Below are 18,818 nucleotides of genomic sequence, written 5' to 3'. Positions count from 1 at the left end.
GAAATTAACTACTATTATTGGTATTATATCTCGCATATTCGTGTTGTCAAAATTTATGAAATTAGCTTAGGGTTCTCTTCAGAATTAATACGAAACCCTCATTACTTTCCAACAAAGTAATTACATGATTATAGCTTACAAAAATAAAACCAATTACAATTAATGAACGTACTCTCTTTTTGCTCTCTCTGCAGTGTTTCAGCTTTTCCAGGTCCCTGAAAGCAAGCGTGTACTGCAAGAAAATAATAAGAGTTGCATGCATGAACTATACATATTGGCAACATGGAGCACGACGATAACAATTTGGATACGAGCACAGGACAAGCTCCTGATCGATCAACAGGCAATTTTACCGATAAAAGATGTGATCATGAAAGAGGCATGAATATTAATATTATTACCGTGAATGGAAGAATACCATTTCACAAGTTGCTTTCTTTTGCTGACCTCTTGGATAGTGCTTTAATGCTTGTTGGTACAATTGCCGCTACCGGAAATGGGCTCTGCGTGCCTTTTGTGGCTCTACTGTTTGGAGACTTGATGGATTCCATTGGCCAAAATGCAACCAAAACACTTGCGATTCATGGAGTTCTCAAGGTATATATAGATACAAAATATACATGGTGTGACATCCACATCACTAACTGAGGGTGCATTTGGTTTTGCTTTTGCTTTTGAAGTGGTGGCTTTTCACTTTTGTTTTTAACTACTTTGTATATAGAAGAGATCGATAATTAATTAGTTTAACTGTCATATTAAATGATCATATATACCGGTCCAAGTCTAAGCACCAAACTCTTTAACAGCTTAACCTCATGTGATATATATTAAATTACTTAGTCAATTATATTAATTAATTGCATCTTCAGGTATCCAAGAAGTTTGTCTACTTAGCTCTCGGAGCTGGTGTTGCATCTTTTTTCCGTAAGTACATTCTCTCTCTCTCTTTGTAGATAGTAGAAACTCTTAATTTGGTATTGAAGTGCTGTGATTATTAAGCTGCATGTGCTGTACATATATATATATATATGTCACACATGATAGTTATAGAAATAATCAGCTGTACGTGCTGACAAAGTTAAGTTGCAGCCACTAAATTATTAACTCCAGCAGCACGACAAAAAGCTAAAATAAACAGAGCCTTAATTAGTTCTCTGCTCAACATTATGCATGCTGAAACCAAAATAAATGAATGAATCATTAATTGCGTACTTAATTTGCTATTTGGTAGAGGTGGCTTGTTGGATGATCACAGGAGAGAGACAGGCCGCAAGAATAAGAAGCTTTTACCTGGAAACCATATTGAGACAAGACATTGCATTCTTTGACAAGGAAATTAATACCGGAGAAGTTGTTGGGAGGATTTCAGGTGACACTCTTCTTATTCAAGATGCCATTGGTGAGAAGGTAATGTTGATACCATATACATTTGCCAAAGCAAGAGAATTTTTGTCATTAGTTAATTACTTTTACTCAATCATTTCACATGTGGAAGCTGCACGAATTTTTTGTTTTGATTTATGTTTTTGCAGGTTGGAAAGTTTATTCAGTTTGGAGCCTCATTCATTGGAGGCTTTCTTATAGCATTTTTCAAGGGGTGGCTTCTTACTCTTACTATGTTATCTTCAATTCCACCTCTTGTCATTGCTGGTGTTGTCATGATTAAGCTCGTAGGCAATCTTGCTTCCCAGAAACAAGCTGCGGATTCACTTGCAGCAACTGTTGTAGCGCAGACAATTGGCTCCATTAGAACTGTAAGCATAGCATGTAGGCATTGTGAATAACTTTATGCAAAATTTAATTGAATAATATGTTCGCATAATGCTAGCTTATTGTTCATATAGGTAGCATCATTTACAGGGGAGCAGCAAGCTAGTTCTATCTACAATAAATGTTTAGTTAAATCGTACAAATCTAGTGTACAAGAAGGTTTGGCTACTGGATTAGGCCTTGGTGCATCGGTATTTATAATCTTCAGTGCCTATGGACTTGGAGTGTGGTACGGCGCCAAATTGATTCTTGAAAAAGGATACTCAGGAGGGGATGTAATGAGTGTGATCTTTGGTGTGCTGATTGGCTCTATGTAAGTTATGCCTGCTGCATGCAACATCTATTTTTATGCTTTAAAATCGTATTAAGTTTTTTTAACATTTTATTTGGAAGTTCTAAAGGTCGCTGGGGCAGGCATCTCCATGCTTGAGTGCATTCGCTGCTGGACAAGCGGCAGCTTTTAAATTTTTTGAGGCTATCAATAGGAAGCCAGAGATTGATCTTTGTTGTGTGAATGGAAAGAAGTTGGATGATATTCGCGGTGATATTGAACTAAAGGATGTTAATTTCAGTTATCCAGCAAGACCTGATGAGCAAATATTGAACGGATTCTGTCTTTTAATACCAAATGGTACGATTGCTGCTCTGGTTGGGACGAGTGGAAGCGGAAAATCAACAGTGATCAGTTTGATACAGAGATTTTATGACCCACAGGCTGGCGAAGTTCTCATAGATGGTGTTAATCTCAAGGAGTTTCAGCTCAAATGGATCAGAGAGAAAATAGGCCTTGTCAGCCAGGAGCCTGTGTTGCTTTCATCAAGCATTCGAGATAATATTGCTTATGGTAAGACTGATGCAACCAAAGAAGAAATACAAGCTGCCGCGGAGGCTGCCAATGCTTCCCATTTCATAAAGAATCTACCTCAGGTTTAATTCTCCACTCATTCAGCTAATTAATTATCATTTCGGAGTTTAAAATCTTCCTTTTCTTATCACATTAGTTGATGTATGTACTTGATCAGGGACTAGATACAAATGTTGGTGAGCATGGAATTCAGCTATCTGGAGGTCAGAAGCAGAGAGTTGCAATAGCTAGAGCAATGATAAAAGATCCGAGAATCCTTCTTCTTGATGAAGCCACAAGTGCTCTTGATTCAGAATCTGGGAGAATGGTGCAAGAGGCATTGGACAGGGTTATGATCAACCGAACAACTGTCATTGTATCTCATCGCTTGAGTACAATAAGGAATGCGAATATAATAGCGTTCATTCAGCAGGGAAAGATTGTTGAAAAAGGTGAAATTGTACTTTGCTTGTTCTCAAAACATTATCTTTCCATGTTAACTTTGAGGCTACTTAAATTTCATTCCTATGATACACATATACATCACCATTTTCATTTCAGGTACACATTCTGAGCTACTGGAAAATCCATATGGAGCATATAACCGGCTCATAAGATTGCAAGAAACTTGCAAGGAGTCGGAAAAATCTGCCGTTAACAATTCAGACAGTGACAATCAACCTTTTGCAAGTCCCAAAATTACTACTCCTAAACAATCTGAAACAGAGTCTGATTTTCCAGCTTCAGAGAAAGCAAAAATGCCTCCGGATGTCTCACTTAGCCGCTTGGCCTATCTTAATAGCCCAGAGGTCCCTGCACTACTGCTAGGTGCTATAGCATCAATGACTAACGGCATAATAATACCAATTTTTGGGGTTATGCTTGCTGCTATGGTGAACACTTTAAATGAGCCAAAAGAAGAACTAATGAGGCATTCCAAACATTGGGCTTTGATGTTTGTGGCTCTTGGTGCGGCATCTCTGTTGACTTCCCCATTAAGCATGTACTGCTTTGCTGTGGCAGGTTGTAAGTTAATAAAGCGGATTAGGTCAATGTGCTTTGAAAAAGTGGTATACATGGAAGTAGGTTGGTTTGATGAAGCTGATCATTCCACTGGTGCAATTGGTGCAAGGCTTTCTTCAGATGCAGCTTTAGTGCGAAGTTTGGTTGGAGACACACTTTCTCTGCTTGTGCAGAATACTGCAACAGCAGTTGTAGGGTTGGTAATTGCTTTCAAAGCTTGCTGGCAATTGGCTCTTTTGGTCCTTGCTATCTTTCCTCTTCTGGGAATTACCGGGCATATCCAAATGAAGTCCATGAAAGGATTTAGTGCAAATGCTGAGGTTTTCTCTAACCTCCTTATGTTTCTTTATTAAGACAAATAATCTTTTTGTATTTTATCAACTAGATAATTTAAAATGGTTGCAGAACATGTATGAAGAGGCAAGTCAGGTTGCGAGTGATGCTGTTAGCTCTATCAGAACAGTAGCTTCTTTCTGTGCTGAAGAGAAGGTGATGAAATTGTATAAGAAGAAATGTGAAGGCCCTATAAAGGCTGGAATTAGGCAAGGATTGATGAGTGGGATCGGATTTGGACTATCCTTCTTCTTTTTCTTTATGGCATATGCAGTCACTTTTTACGTGGGTGCCAAGCTAGTTGATCATAAACAGGCAACATTCACTGAGGTTTTTCGCGTATGTCTTCATTTAAAGTACCTTTGTTTCTACAGTTGTTGATTAGATAGTTTGATTCCATTGGTTATTATTTGTCTAACTGCTAAATTTGCAGGTCTTTTTTGCTCTTAGTATGACAGCTATTGGTATTTCTCAAACAAGCTCCTTGGCTTCTGATGCCAGCAAAGCTAAGAGTTCTGCAGCTTCTGTGTTTGGGCTTATTGATCAGGTATCGAAAATAGACTCTAGTGAGTATACTGGAAGAACATTAGAAAATGTGATGGGTGAAGTCCAGTTTCTGCGTGTCAGTTTCAAGTATCCAACAAGGCCTCACATTGAAGTATTCCGTGATCTTTGCCTGACTATTCCTCCTGGAAAGGTAACATTGTAATTGCATCCTATGTGGAGTTATTTACTCTACTATTTACTAACAAGTTTGAATGTTAACAAGTTGTGTCGATATTTCACTTTCATATATATATATATATATATATCAGACAATTGCTCTGGTTGGTGAAAGTGGAAGTGGGAAATCGACAGTGATCTCATTGTTGCAGAGATTCTATGACCCTAGTTCGGGTCACATTACTTTAGATGGATTAGAAATCCAAAAGCTACAAGTCAAGTGGTTAAGGCAACAGATGGGTGTTGTGAGCCAAGAGCCTGTGTTATTCAGTGACACAATCAGAGCCAATATTGCGTACGGGAAGGAAGGAGCAACAGAAGCAGAGATTATAGCTGCAGCAGAAATGGCAAATGCACACGGCTTCATTAGTGGCTTACAAGAAGGGTATGATACATTAGTGGGAGAGAGAGGCGTCCAGTTATCGGGTGGACAGAAGCAACGGGTAGCAATTGCACGTGCTATAGTGAAAGAACCAAAAATTTTACTGCTAGACGAAGCTACAAGTGCACTTGACATTGAGTCTGAAAGAGTGGTTCAAGATGCATTAGATCAAGTTATGGTTGATCGAACTACATTGATAGTGGCTCATCGGCTATCCACTATTAAAAATTCACACTTGATTGCAGTTGTGAGTCAAGGAACGATAGTAGAGAAAGGAAGTCACGAGAGTTTAATCAGTACCAAGAATGGTATCTATACCTCCTTGATTGAACCACATACTACATGAAATATGCCTCTCCTGATCCTGAATGAACAAATTGCATGCCAGCTACCCAGCCAGAAAGACCTTATGAGGAGTGTAGCTAATGCTAGGCTAGCATCCAATTAATCGATCCGATATATTCTTTTATTTCTGTGCCAAGTTGTATTGATAAAAATGAAGCGTCTGTGAAAAGTTCCAAACTATGTATGAATACATAATGAAGTGGGCTCTTGGCCAACAGGCTCACCACCATCAAGTTTCACGTTGGTGAGTAGCTAGTGCCATTTAGCATCCCAAATCTGTTATAACTTGATGTTGGTGGCGTGGGTGGTGCTAAACTGTAAATTCCCACTTAACATAACAATGAACCGGCTAATTTGAGTTGATTATATTGGAAATAGAAATTACAAGAGAGAGTTGATTCCATTGGATAGATTAGATATTAAAGAATTGAAGTCGCATTAACGCAACTTACAAATCAACCATCAGCTTCAGCTTCAGCCTTCAAAAAGGAACATCAATATTCAATCAATTCAATTCTTGGGTTATTCGTAAGTAAGACTCTTCTCTTCTCCTTCTTAATTTGTCCATTTTACCTAGGTTTCTTTATTTTCAATTCAATGTTTCCAGTCTTTAATTATTAGTTCTAAGTGATAATAATTTGTTCCTTAAGGTCAAGGATGATCAATTTTTCATCATTACCCTGTTACGGATTATAATTTTCCCATCGAGCCTGTTATTGTTATGCAGACGAAGCCAGTTATAGATTACAACTCAACTAAATCTCCAGATTTACCACAATTTCTACACCACCGTATGATTTAATAAACCGATTCCAAAGTAATTTTTGTATACAATCAAGCTCACTAAACGGTAAAAACAAAAACAATCTTTTTAGTTAAGTTTGTTTTGAAATATTACATAAATACGATCCTGTGAGCAGGATTCGATATTGGTTCAACCAGCACGTTCAACAGAGTTGAAAAATACATATATATTTTTTTATTCTCTCTTGAATTTAATGGAGTTAATGCAGTTTTATGTTTCTTTGTTCGTAGATGGGTTTCCCAATTCCATACGTGGGTTTTGTGATTCTCTTTGTACTCACCATATGAATGCAGTGATCATTTTCCAATCTCATATTAATAAATCATACTGTAGTTATTAAAAGATTGTTGTGTAGCACTGATTCTATATTCAACATCTGGCAAATTCATCTTTTATATATGTATTACAATCTGACGTTCCTATCTGCTTTTCAAGAGCTACCTGATGAGATTCTTTCCACAGTTGTGTCTTTGCTGCCAGTAAGAGAGGCTGTCAGGACAAATATTTGAGGTAGAGATTCATCTTTATTAATGTGCTTGAGGACAGTGATCACTTCAGAACCATATTTGCTTGTAGATTTGTATCGAACAGACAAATGCAAAGAATAAGTTTGTCGGACAAGCTGATCAGTTCAGGCTACAACGTTGCAGTGGATCTCGACCTATCAGAGTGGAATTTTTTCAGAATCTCTAATGTATTTATTTGAACGTTACGAATTCCATATGACACTTCTACACCCCCCCTGGAACTTCTTCTAGAAGCTCGATAAACTTTTCTTACTTGTTTATGCCCATTAAAGCTAAATGAGAAGAAAGCAACGTTTCTGTGGATTTAGACTTTATTTTTGGTCATCTCACCTGCTACTTATTATATATACAATAAATAATAATAATAACAATGATAATAATGCAAGAGAATATTAGAAAGCGCATTCTCTAGTAAGACAATCGGACAAGCAAAACTCATACGTACAAGTATTAAATGCATAATGGCAGCAAAGTTCAGCCTATTATTACCTAATTATATGAAAGAAAAATGAACTCTTGTTGATGGTAGGGAAAGCATATATAATTGGACACCATTCATGAAACAGAAACATACGAATATGATGGAGTAAATAATATATTATCCCCAGACATCGCCAGCTTCCAGCCTCTCTATGTTCTTTAATTAATAATATGCGCCATTCTGTGGCAGGTGCATATTCCATCCTCCAATGGTTGTACTATTCAATTTATGTACCAAGGACACATCCCAATATAAAATGCTTAAGGGTTAATTACATAATAATATATGAGCGCAAACAATAAAAAGCAGTTTTGAACAAAAGACAATTGTGATGCAGAAGATTGTTTTTGCTTCTGGCTTGGCTTGTTTCAGATTCTTTAGACTAAAATTGGTTTGGTTGCTTCTGAAAGAAACCTTGGACATGCTATTCTTTGGCTTTATATATATATATATTAGTGTGCCGGGCCTGCCGGCAGAAGAATTTGTTTCATTCTTTTAACTTCTTAGTATTTACAGCCATTCAGGTCATGGTCTTTCCTTTGCAAAAAAATATTTCCACGACTTTTGGTATCGGAAGGGGAAGATTATATAGTAGAATAGTTGCCTGAGTGAATGTTTTCGTTCGGACTAACACAGGGATGGTAGGTAAATGTAATTCAAGTGTCATGTTTCTGGACCACTATGTAACTGGAGAACCAGAGAATCTTTACAATGAAAGTATTCCGAGAAAAAGCCTAAAAAAAAGTTGTCCAATTTAGCTGCCCTCATTGCTTGCGCATGGCTCTTCCTATTCAAGTCTTGACAAATAATCAATATTTCATCTTGTCATAAATTAATATTACATTATTAGCTCTGTTCATTGCTCCATGCACTTCTAGAATTTCACTGAGATGACAATCGTACAATTTTTATTTAGTGTTCATTGTCAACCTAACACAATCCAAATGTATTATTTTAATCTATTTCTTTGTATATACATGCATGTAACGTTAACTACAAACATATATTTAGTACCAAGATATGTGACAAAGCATCAAGATCAAATGTTTAATAGTTTTTGGTAGAAAGCATGTTACAATCAGCCAAAAATTAGAAGGTCCAGTACTATGTGTTCAGTTAGCTTACATAATGCTATGCGATAACAAATAACTCTAACTAATATTGATTGATGTGACATAATTTTGTGTAGGATATTTTACATTTGACCTAGGTTCACAAAAAGAATTGAAAGGTTACAGCTGCTGTATTGAAGAGTAGAATATACCCGTTGCATGAACCAATAAGTAAACCTTGGAGCTTTGTCGCTGCTGAGAAACATGCAGGGGAAGATGTGCAAAACGGTGGATTGATATTCTCAAACTTTATTGATGCTATCCAGACTCCGAAACATTAAGTGCGAACTGAAGCATTGTTGTTGATCTCTGGTGAGTTTTGAGTTCTAAAACTCTTTCTTGTTATACGTGCTAGTAATAGCTGTAATCTGAATTTCTTATGCCAACTTCGGCTGACAAAAATTTTCACTTTCTGCAGTAGTTATTGGTGTGGGCAACATGAGCGAAGAGAATGATCTGGATGAAGAAATAAACACAGAGCAGGGTACAACATCGGCAGTAAGCCTTTCTGCTGAGGTAGAGTTACAGGAAGATTCAAAAAAAGAAGAAAGCACTAAAGTAGTACCGTATTACAAGCTTTTCTCTTTTGCCGACTCCATAGATATTCTGTTAATTGTTCTGGGCACAATTGCTGCTGTTGGAAATGGAATAACTGTACCCCTCATGCCCGTACTCCTTGGAAATATAATAAACGCATTTGGAGAAAGTACAAACACGAAACAAGTGGTTGATGAAGTCTCAAAGGTATTCTAAAACTTCATCTCTCATTCTAAGTTAACATGAATTTGAACTGGCTTCAATCATCCAGTGTCGGAAAGGGTGTAAAACAAATTAAATAACATAAGTTTATTGGAATTCATTCTATCTTAATTTGGTTCATAAGAACCTTTCAAATGCTCTTTGTGAAATTGTTATTATTTTTACTGAACAATATATTGATTTGCTATGTCTTCAGGTGTGTCTGGACTTTGTATACTTGGCTACAGGTTCCGCTGCTGCTGGATTTATCCGTAAGTGTATCTGACTTTCTCTAAGAGAGAATATGGATAAAAGAGCTCAGTGGCTTACCAGAAACTGAGATATTTATGATTTGCTGTATGTCAGAGGTGGCTTGCTGGATTGTCACTGGCGAGCGGCAAGCAGCGCGAATAAGAGGTTTATATTTGAAGACATTATTGAGGCAAGATATTGGCTTCTTTGACAAGGAAACTCACAGTGGAGAAATTATTGAAAGAATGTCTGGTGATACTGTACTGATTCAAGATTCCATCGGGGAGAAGGTATTCAAGATACCACGAAAGCTTTCAAATTGTTGCCTCGTGATCTAGATGTGTTAAAAGGAGCATTACCTTGTAACTCTCTTTTGTCCCCTTAATGCAGGTTGGGAAGTTCATACAGTTACTTGCAACATTCATTGGAGGCTTTGTTATTGCTCTTTCCAAAGGATGGCTTCTCACACTTGTCATGTTGTCTTCTATTCCAGCAATAGTACTTACTGCTGGTGCTATGTCCACCGTAATAACAAAGCTGGCATCCCGAGGACAAACTGCCTATTCAATTGCAGCAGCTGTAGCAGAGCAGACAATTGGATCAATTAGAACTGTATGAACACTTCCCTGAAGAATACTCATTTTTAACTTTATTCCAGAATTTATCAACTTTGTGGCTATTGTCAATACAGGTTGCTTCATTTACAGGGGAGAAGCAAGCTGTAGCTAAATACAATGAGTCTTTAACAAAAGCTTACAAATCTGGTGTGCACGAAGGCTTGGCTGCCGGTTTGGGTTTTGGTGCATTTACCTTTGTTGCATTCAGCAGTTACTCATTGGCTATATGGTTTGGTGGGAAAATGATACTTGAGAAAGGATACAAGGGAGGAGATGTCATTAATGTAATTTTCTGTGTGATGATTGGATCCATGTGAGTTTCTATTTATCTATTTTTTTTTTTTTGGGATTTTCTGGTCTATTGAACTTCACGAAAGATATTACTGATGCCTCGGAAAATAATTACATTCTTAAACTTCTATTCAGGATTTTGCTTTAACTTTTCAGGTCTCTAGGACAAGCATCTCCGTGCATTAGTGCATTTGCTGCCGGACAAGCTGCAGCATACAAATTGTTTGAGGCAATTGAAAGGAAGCCACTGATAGATGCTTATGACAGTAATGGAGTGAAGTTGGATGATATTCGAGGAGATATAGAATTAAAAGATATATATTTCAGTTATCCATCAAGACCAGGTGAACAAATTTTCAATGGATTCTCCTTGTCAATACCTAGTGGAACGACTGCAGCTCTGGTTGGACAAAGTGGAAGCGGAAAATCAACCGTCATCAGTTTAATTGAGAGATTTTATGATCCTCAGGCTGGTGAGGTTCTGATTGATGGTGTTAATCTCAAAGAGTTCCAGCTTAAATGGATTAGAGGCAAAATAGGCCTTGTCAGCCAGGAACCTGTGTTGTTCACTTCCAGCATTAAAGACAATATCAACTATGGAAAGGATGGTGCTTCTATTGCGGAAATCATGGCTGCTGCTGAACTGGTCAATGCGGCTAAGTTCATTGATAGCCTGCCTCAGGTTTTGATTCTTCAACTTTTTTTTATTTTTTATTATTAAGTTTTTGAAACAGAGTCTATTTTAAAATTGATTATCACAGTTGATGTTGATTCCTAATATTTTTACTTATACTCTATAACTGATATTTGCTTTAATACATGCAGGGTTTAGACACAATGGTGGGAGAGCATGGAACTCAGTTATCCGGGGGACAAAAGCAAAGAATAGCCATAGCAAGAGCAATTCTCAAAGACCCTAGAATTCTGCTTCTAGACGAAGCCACAAGCGCTCTTGATGCAGAATCTGAAAGAGTCGTGCAAGAGGCATTGGACAAAATCATGATCAACCGAACCACAGTCATTGTAGCCCATCGCCTGAGCACAGTAAGAAATGCGGATTTGATTGCTGTAATTCATCAAGGAAAACTTGTTGAAAAAGGTACAACTTTTATTGATATCTTATCAATTAATTTTCGCCAAGATTTTCGTGACATTGGTATAAATTCTGTAAATATTCATAACACGTGAAAATAACTGATGAAACATTCTTAGCTTTTGCGAAATCATCTCATTTCAATAACATTTTCCCCAAAGAAACACCAAATTTTAAATTCTTGCCAATATTGGTCACTATGCCGTCAGATAAGCTCTCTCTTCCTAATGCGTTACTGTTCATACATATAACAGTTTCTTGATTCTTTTGGCTGATCAGGTGTACATTCCGAGCTAACCAAGGATCCTGATGGAGCATATAGTCAGCTTATACGGTTGCAAGAAATGAGCATGGTGTCGGAACCAAATTTCGTAACCGGTCAGGACAAGCCAGAATTAATACTGGAATCAGGAAGACATCCGAGCCAACGGTTTTCTTTATTGCGATCCATAAGTCGATGTTCATCTGGGTCCGGAAGCAGCAGTCGCCATTCGTTTTCACTTCGATTTGGTCTGCCTACGGGATTCGGTGTTATGGAAACAGCACCTGTGGAACCATATACCTCAGGTTCAGAGCCGCCACCGCGACCACCTACAGAAGTGCCACTATGTCGCCTGGCCTCTCTTAACAAGCCAGAGATCCCAGCACTACTACTAGGCTCAATTGCTGCCGGGGTCCTTGGTGTAATGTTACCTATTTTGGGAATCCTACTTTCTGGTGCAATAAAATCTTTTTTTGAGCCAGCAGATGAGCTCCGCAAGGATACCGATTTCTGGGCTTTGATGTACCTATTTCTAGCCATAGCATGTTTACTTGCTCATCCATTAAGGTCGTACTTTTTTGCTGTTGCGGGATGTAAGTTAATAAAAAGGATCAGATCAATGTGCTTTGAGAAAGTGATTTACATGGAAGTAAGTTGGTTTGATGAGCCTGGGCACTCAAGTGGTGCCATTGGTGCTAGGCTTTCTGCAGATTCAGCTTCAGTAAGAAGTGTGGTTGGAGATGCTCTCGGTTTGCATGTTCAAAATATTGCAACTCTTTTTGCTGGTGTGATTATTGCTTTTGAAGCAAACTGGCAATTAGCTCTTATCGTCCTTGTTTTGGTACCCCTGCTAGTACTTAATGGATATGCTCATATGAAGTTTCTAAAAGGTTTCAGCGCTGATTCTAAGGTATGCTAAGTATTAACATGCTGAGTGTTACACTAAACTGCTGAATAATGTATATGAGGGATTCAGAAATTACTCTGATGCACAATTTAGAGAAATCTTAACTGGAGTTAATATAGTTTGTTGAGAAATATTTCTAATGATGGCAGAAAATGTACGAGGAAGCAAGTCAAGTTGCAAATGATGCTGTAGGAAGCATTAGAACAGTTGCTTCTTTCTGTGCAGAAGAGAAGGTGATGGAACTATATCAGAAAAAGTGTGGTGGCCCAAGTAAGAAAGGAATAAAGCAAGGTTTGATAGGTGGAGTAGCTTTCGGAATATCTTTCTTCTTGTTGTATGCTGTCTATGCTTGTAGTTTCTATGCTGGAGCTCGATTAGTTGAGGCTGGAAAAACAACATTTCAAGAGGTCTTTCGCGTAAGTTCTTGTCTCCATTATTTAAATCAGTATGTCAGTTTCTTGATGAGATAAAGTAGTTGTTTCTTTTCTACTAGTTGATTATTTTATGTGTCTAAATCTGCAGGTTTTCTTTGCTCTCAGTATGGCAGCCACTGGGCTTTCTCAATCAGGTATTCTTGCTCCCGAAGCCAGTAGGGCAAAAAGTGCCATTGCTTCTGTGTATGCAATTCTTGACAGGAAATCAAAAATAGACTCTAGTGATGAGTCTGGAACAACAATAGAAAATGTAAAGGGAGATATTGAGTTTCAGCATATTACTTTCAAGTATCCGGCAAGACCTGACGTTCAAATCTTCAGAGATCTTTGCTTGGCTATTCCATCTGGCAAGGTAAATTGATCTTAAGTTTGATGTACTTCTATCTTGTCAATGTCAACTAAAAGCCATTAACAATATGAATTCGTTCTATCAGATGGTAGCTCTTGTTGGAGAAAGTGGGAGTGGAAAATCAACAGTAATCTCATTGCTGCAGAGATTTTACGATCCTGACACAGGTCACATTACACTGGATGGAGTCGAAATCCAAAAGCTACAACTTAAATGGTTAAGACAGCAGATGGGCTTGGTGAGCCAGGAGCCTGTGTTATTTAACGACACGGTACGAGTCAACATTGCATATGGTAAGGAAGGTAATGCAACAGAAGCTGAAGTTTTGGCTGCAGCAGAATTGGCAAATGCCCACCAGTTCATTAGCAGCTTAAAACAGGTTAGAGCACTGTGTTTATTTCTCTGCTAAAAGCAATTCGACATGATTTTCATGGAGGAGATTTAAGTAATTTATAGCTGGAGTATCTGGAAACTGCAGGGTTATGACACAATTGTGGGCGAGAGAGGGATCCAACTATCCGGCGGACAGAAGCAAAGGGTCGCAATTGCAAGAGCAATGGTGAAGGCTCCGAAAATATTACTTCTAGATGAAGCAACCAGTGCTCTTGATGCGGAATCTGAGCGCGTGGTTCAAGATGCATTGGAACGAGTTATGGTTGGTCGAACTACAGTGGTGATTGCTCATAGATTGTCCACAATTAGGGACGCCGATTTAATAGCTGTGGTTAAAAATGGTGTGATTGCTGAGAAAGGAAAGCATGAAACACTAGTACATGTCAAGGATGGTATTTATGCTTCCTTAGTAGCACTTCAAACTAGTGTTTCTTCCTAGTCGTTAGCTTCAATTTCCTGCACTCTCAACTTATTACATCAATGAGTAATAATAATAACTATTTCAGGAGTTATTTTATTTATTTATTTTTAAAATAAGGGGGTGGGTAAAAGACCCATATGATATGTTGGTACCACTATGCCACAACAAAATCAAAAGGCAGTTGACTGAAGGTGGTAACTATTGGTCGACTAGTTCAAAGTCCATTAGATAACTCAAAGAAGAAAAACGAAGCTGAAATTTTGTCCTAAAAAGGACACGAATAAATAGATGATAGCCTATATTAATGATTAAAAGCTTATGTCATCTTCATCACTCGTAATCACTTCACTTTCCTTGTTGCTTTCACTTCTCGAAAATTAAATAACTCTAATATATTTTATTGAATGCTGACATGGCATGTGGACACTTATTGTATTTGCCACGTGTCTGATTTTTTCTTGGTCTAGAAGAAGTCCCGTGCGCATAAGGAGTAATGCATCTTGTTGGCACTGTCTTGGTTCTATTAAGGTGTCACCTTGGCACCATCATCGCATTAGGAGCAAAATGCACTGTTGTCACCACCTTGTTGCCACAAAGGTGTCAACTTGACACCAAGCATAGGAGCAATGAGCTTTGTTGGTGCAGCCTCGTTAACACGAAGGTGTCACCCCGACACCAAGCATAAGAGCAATGTGCCTTGTTGGTGCTGCCTCGTTGCCACAAAGATTTTACTTTGGTATTAAGCGTAAGCGTAGGACCAAAAGGCCTTATTTGGGTTGCCTTGTTGCCGCCAAGATGTTATCTAGATACCAATGCATTAGAGCAACATGTAACACCTCAAATCTAACATGTGCAGAGCACATGGTAAGAGTGTTACTTATAAATCATAATTCTTACACAAAAACTCAAACTGAAATATCTCAAATTTTATTAAAAAGATCCACAAACCCACAAGTCAAATGCTAAACATTCCCCAAAAACCATAAATGTAAGAAAAGTCTCAAAACTATCCAATTACAAGTTTAGAGGAAAAATAAACTTAAAAGAAACAAAAGTTCATCCTTCACTTATTCAACTTTCAAAAATAAATAAATCTCTAGCTTCAAGGATAAGTACACCTCTTAATAAGATACTCAATCTGCAAAGTAAAGTTGTTCCCAACACGCTCGGATTATCGTGTACCAAAAGTATTGCAAGCCCTTTTTATCAAAAAATATATTAGAACTAATAAATTTTATAAAAGGACATATTATAACAAAAGGACATAAATTCATAAGTGATTTGGAATATAAAAACATAATTAATCATGAAAACAAATTGTATAACATATATACATAGAAAATAAAAGGTTAGCTTATATCACATAATGTCACTTATACTCCCAGTAACCTGGCTAAAAATTGAATTAGAATCAGAATATTATGTGTACACTGAGAATAGAAATCCAATACTAGTCTAGAACATATGCATCGTATAATACGATTAGAATCAGAATCAGAGCGACTATAGACAATGAGCCAAAATACTTAAATTCATTTTTCATACCTAACAACTTGCCCATGATACTTTCTAATGTATGTTGCACTTTTAGCACTCTGATCCTCGAGAGGTAGGCGCTGTACAAATTTTCACAAATAATCTTAATTTTATATGTGAACAAGACATTCATATTGGATTCATAAAAAAGATCATAACAACAACTTAGGCTTGCAAAATAAATTCCATTATAACTTTTTATAGATAATTTCATAAAAGAAGACCATTTAGCAAAATAAATTACACATTTAAAGGCATTTAGCATATGTTGTCAAGACTATAGAAATATCATAATTTTTAGATTTGAAAACATTTACATAAACTAGTTTTATTATGAAAATCAATTAATTTTTTTAAAGAACTATAAAAAAAACACATGCACTCATAATAGAATCAAAATAAACATGCATATCCATTACACTAGGAATGAAGTTACTTAACTTGACAAAAGCAATGATTCTAAACACACTTTTTAGCCTCCAATAACCTCAAACACATGAAACAAATGCAAGATATAACTATTAATAGCTTATGCCAATATCCTAATTTTCTAACTCATACCCGCATAATTCTGATTCTCTGAATTTTAACTTTTAATTTATTTAAGTTTATTTTTAATAAATTGATTTTGTTTTAAATCATTTTGTGCCCTGATTGTGTGTGATTGTAGGTGACCAGAAAGTTCAAGCTTTATGGATGGAATGCTGCTGCAACAAACTTGCAGAACTTCGATATAGAGGAATTAAAACAAGTTTGGAATAGTGAAGATGTTGTAGCCGTTGCTGCAGCAATTCTAGAGCAATGACAAACTGGATTTCGCACGCGATAAATAAAAGACTGTAATATGAAGTTTCCAAAAATGGATGATACGTGGTCACACGCTTTTGGTTGCCCTAATTCCGAGTTATAAAATGAGCACGCATGAAAAGAAAAAGGAGAGTCGTCACTCAAGGAAAAACAATAAAGAAAAAACAAAGAGAAACAAAGAATAAAAGAGATTTGAGGGCTGCTATATAAGATTCAAAGACAAAAAGAAAAAGAGATCGCAAGATCTAGCAGACCTCAACTCGTTATTTTTATTTTCTTGTTTTTATTTATTTATGGGAATGTATTTGATGGTTAAAACGATTTTTTTTTTAACTATTTTATCACAAATCATGAACTAAACTTTGTTGTGGTTGAGTGACAAATAAGCTTAATGGTTATTTGATTGATATATGTGTGTTGCTCTGTATTTGTTATAACATTTTGTCTTAATTTTACTTATTGCAATTTTCTATTTCGGTTGACCACCCATTTAGTGGATATTAACTAAGAAAAAACCTCAAAGAGTTCTGACTTAGTAGAACAAATTAAGACAATACATGATTTTAGATTGGGTTTCCCAAGTTGAGTTAATCTCGATTTGAATAGGATCATGCTTGATCTAAAATTAGTGAAGAACTAGATATATGGATTCACCTCGTAGGATAATTGGACCTAGAACGTATAATGTTATATCTAATGTTAGCGTAACAATTAGTTATTGTTTGGCTGCATTAAGGTAAGCGTAACAATTAGTTATTGTTTGGCTGCATTAAGATATAAAATATCTAACAGGCAACAGTTGAGGATGCATGGGGGATTTTGCCCAGTGCTGTAGTAGATGTTGTAGCAACATGATCTTAATTAGAAAAACAGTCAATACCATTAAATGAGTTTAATCACTCAACTACTCATTTCTCACTTATTACATCTTTGTGTTTGACTTGAGTTCTTCTTGCATTTTGTTTATTTGCATTTTTAATTTAGTTAGTTCATTAGTTTCATGAATTATTTACTTTTAATTTAGATTGAAACTGCACTGTTAAGATTACTGTAACAAATCTGATAACATCAATCCCTGTGGAGACGATCTAAGTACTTATTAGTATATTACTTGTTGTGTACACTTGCACATTGACACCTATTATATTAGAAATTACCCAACACTATACTTTGCCGATGTGGAATTCGCCTAAGGTGTTATATATTATGTAATATCTAGTGAGTTTCTAAACTATTTTATAAGTCTGGACTCTCCTAACTAAGTAGACGCTTTTTGGGTTGTAAAGCCCAATGGCAAAACCACGACGGGTTGTGGCCCAAAGCGAACAAGATCTACTTGGTCGTTGGGCTTGATTTGTTATAATTGGTATCAGAATCGACTTGCGACCCAATGTGTGGATGGATAAATATGTTAATGATAGGAACTCATATTGTTCCCAATACTGTTTCCAATGACCCTCACGAGAATGTGAGGTCATATGGGGGGGAGTATGTAATATCTTACATCGCTAGTAAGTGAGTTCCTGGACTGGTTTATAAGTCTGGGCTCTCCTAACTAAGTAGACGCGTTTTGAGTTGTAAAGCCCAATAACCAAACTATGGCCGATTGCGTGCTTAAAGCAGACAATATCTACTTGGTTGTTGGACCCGAGCTATTACAATTAGTATCAGAGCCGACTCATGACCCAATGTGTGGATGGATAGATATGTTAATGATATGAACTCATAATATTCCCAATAACCCTCACGAGGATGTGAGGTTCTATGGGGGAAAGTGTGTAATATCCTACATCGTTAGCGAGTGAGTTCTTGGACTAGTTTATAAGTTTGGGCTCTCCTAACTAAGTAGACACGTTTTAGGTTGCAAAACTTAATAATAAAATCGTGACGGGCTTTGTGTTCAAAGTAAACAATATCTACTTAAGTGTTAGGCCCAAACTGTTACAAGTTCATGTGAAATCTATTTCACATGAAATAGCAATTATAGCGTGCAAATTAATGTGTTTTGTTGCATGTATGTCAAAGACTTGAGACACAATTCTTGTCTAAATTTGTCGGTTAATGCATTTGAAAAAGGCAAAGTAGTTGAAGGAAGTTGGCTTCTCAACATCTGAAAAGCTCAATTCAACAAACCATTCCTTTTCTGTTCATTTGATAATGTTTCCAATTTGACCTTTTGATCATTGTCTTTATGTAAAACAAGAAGAGGATTGCCCGTTACTCCAAATAATCTAGCAGTGCGCCTTTCTTCTTTTGCAAGTTCATGTGCAATCTATGCCTGTACAAATCATATGTTAACACCGATGTATAACAAACAAAGAAAAAGCCAAGCACACATTTGCTATCACAGATTCGCCCGCGGACACATAATTG

The 18,818-nt window shown here is 36.9% G+C and overlaps 2 protein-coding genes across 3 annotated transcripts; both read left to right on the top strand.

The window, feature by feature from the left end:
* The first annotated feature begins 417 nt into the window (after positions 1 to 417).
* On the top strand, positions 418 to 5,421 carry LOC18033555 (ABC transporter B family member 11). The gene is made up of 11 exons (XM_024178287.1): positions 418 to 597; positions 870 to 924; positions 1,232 to 1,407; positions 1,533 to 1,754; positions 1,845 to 2,083; positions 2,172 to 2,697; positions 2,793 to 3,066; positions 3,176 to 3,957; positions 4,043 to 4,309; positions 4,404 to 4,667; positions 4,786 to 5,421. The coding sequence occupies exons 1-11, from the start codon at positions 466 to 468 to the stop codon at positions 5,419 to 5,421; spliced, it is 3,573 nt and encodes a 1,190-aa protein (XP_024034055.1). The 5' UTR covers positions 418 to 465.
* A 3,358-nt stretch (positions 5,422 to 8,779) lies between these two features.
* Positions 8,780 to 14,120, top strand: LOC18031871 (ABC transporter B family member 11). 2 transcript variants are annotated; one of them, XM_024183161.1, is made up of 13 exons: positions 8,780 to 9,089; positions 9,301 to 9,355; positions 9,450 to 9,625; positions 9,726 to 9,947; positions 10,027 to 10,265; positions 10,400 to 10,925; positions 11,069 to 11,342; positions 11,616 to 11,691; positions 11,791 to 12,508; positions 12,655 to 12,921; positions 13,028 to 13,291; positions 13,374 to 13,667; positions 13,767 to 14,120. In XM_024183161.1, exons 1-13 carry the CDS (start codon positions 8,784 to 8,786, stop codon positions 14,118 to 14,120), a joined length of 3,771 nt encoding a protein of 1,256 aa, XP_024038929.1. In that variant the 5' UTR covers positions 8,780 to 8,783. The 2 variants fall into 2 exon arrangements, with proteins under 2 accessions (XP_024038929.1, XP_006419210.1); XM_006419147.2 differs by having other exon boundaries at positions 11,616 to 12,508.
* The last annotated feature ends 4,698 nt before the right edge of the window (positions 14,121 to 18,818 follow it).

The sequence above is a fragment of the Citrus clementina genome, unplaced genomic scaffold, assembly GCF_000493195.1.
Source record: "Citrus clementina cultivar Clemenules unplaced genomic scaffold, Citrus_clementina_v1.0 scaffold_9, whole genome shotgun sequence".
NCBI lineage: Eukaryota > Viridiplantae > Streptophyta > Magnoliopsida > Sapindales > Rutaceae > Citrus > Citrus x clementina.
Note: the sequence above shows the minus strand (reverse complement) of the source record. Positions and strands in the feature narration are given on the sequence as shown.

Bases quoted from the DNA above. Each gene is read 5' to 3' on its own strand.
- LOC18033555 (XM_024178287.1), top strand. From the start codon at position 466: ATGCTTGTTGGTACAATTGCCGCTACCGGAAATGGGCTCTGCGTGCCT. The intron at 598-869 runs GTATATATAGAT...TTGCATCTTCAG, and splicing joins CGATTCATGGAGTTCTCAAG to GTATCCAAGAAGTTTGTCTA. The intron at 3,958-4,042 runs GTTTTCTCTAAC...AAATGGTTGCAG, and splicing joins GATTTAGTGCAAATGCTGAG to AACATGTATGAAGAGGCAAG.
- LOC18031871 (XM_006419147.2), top strand. From the start codon at position 8,784: ATGAGCGAAGAGAATGATCTGGATGAAGAAATAAACACAGAGCAGGGT. The intron at 9,626-9,725 runs GTATTCAAGATA...CCCTTAATGCAG, and splicing joins AAGATTCCATCGGGGAGAAG to GTTGGGAAGTTCATACAGTT. The intron at 11,343-11,615 runs GTACAACTTTTA...TTGGCTGATCAG, and splicing joins AGGAAAACTTGTTGAAAAAG to GTGTACATTCCGAGCTAACC.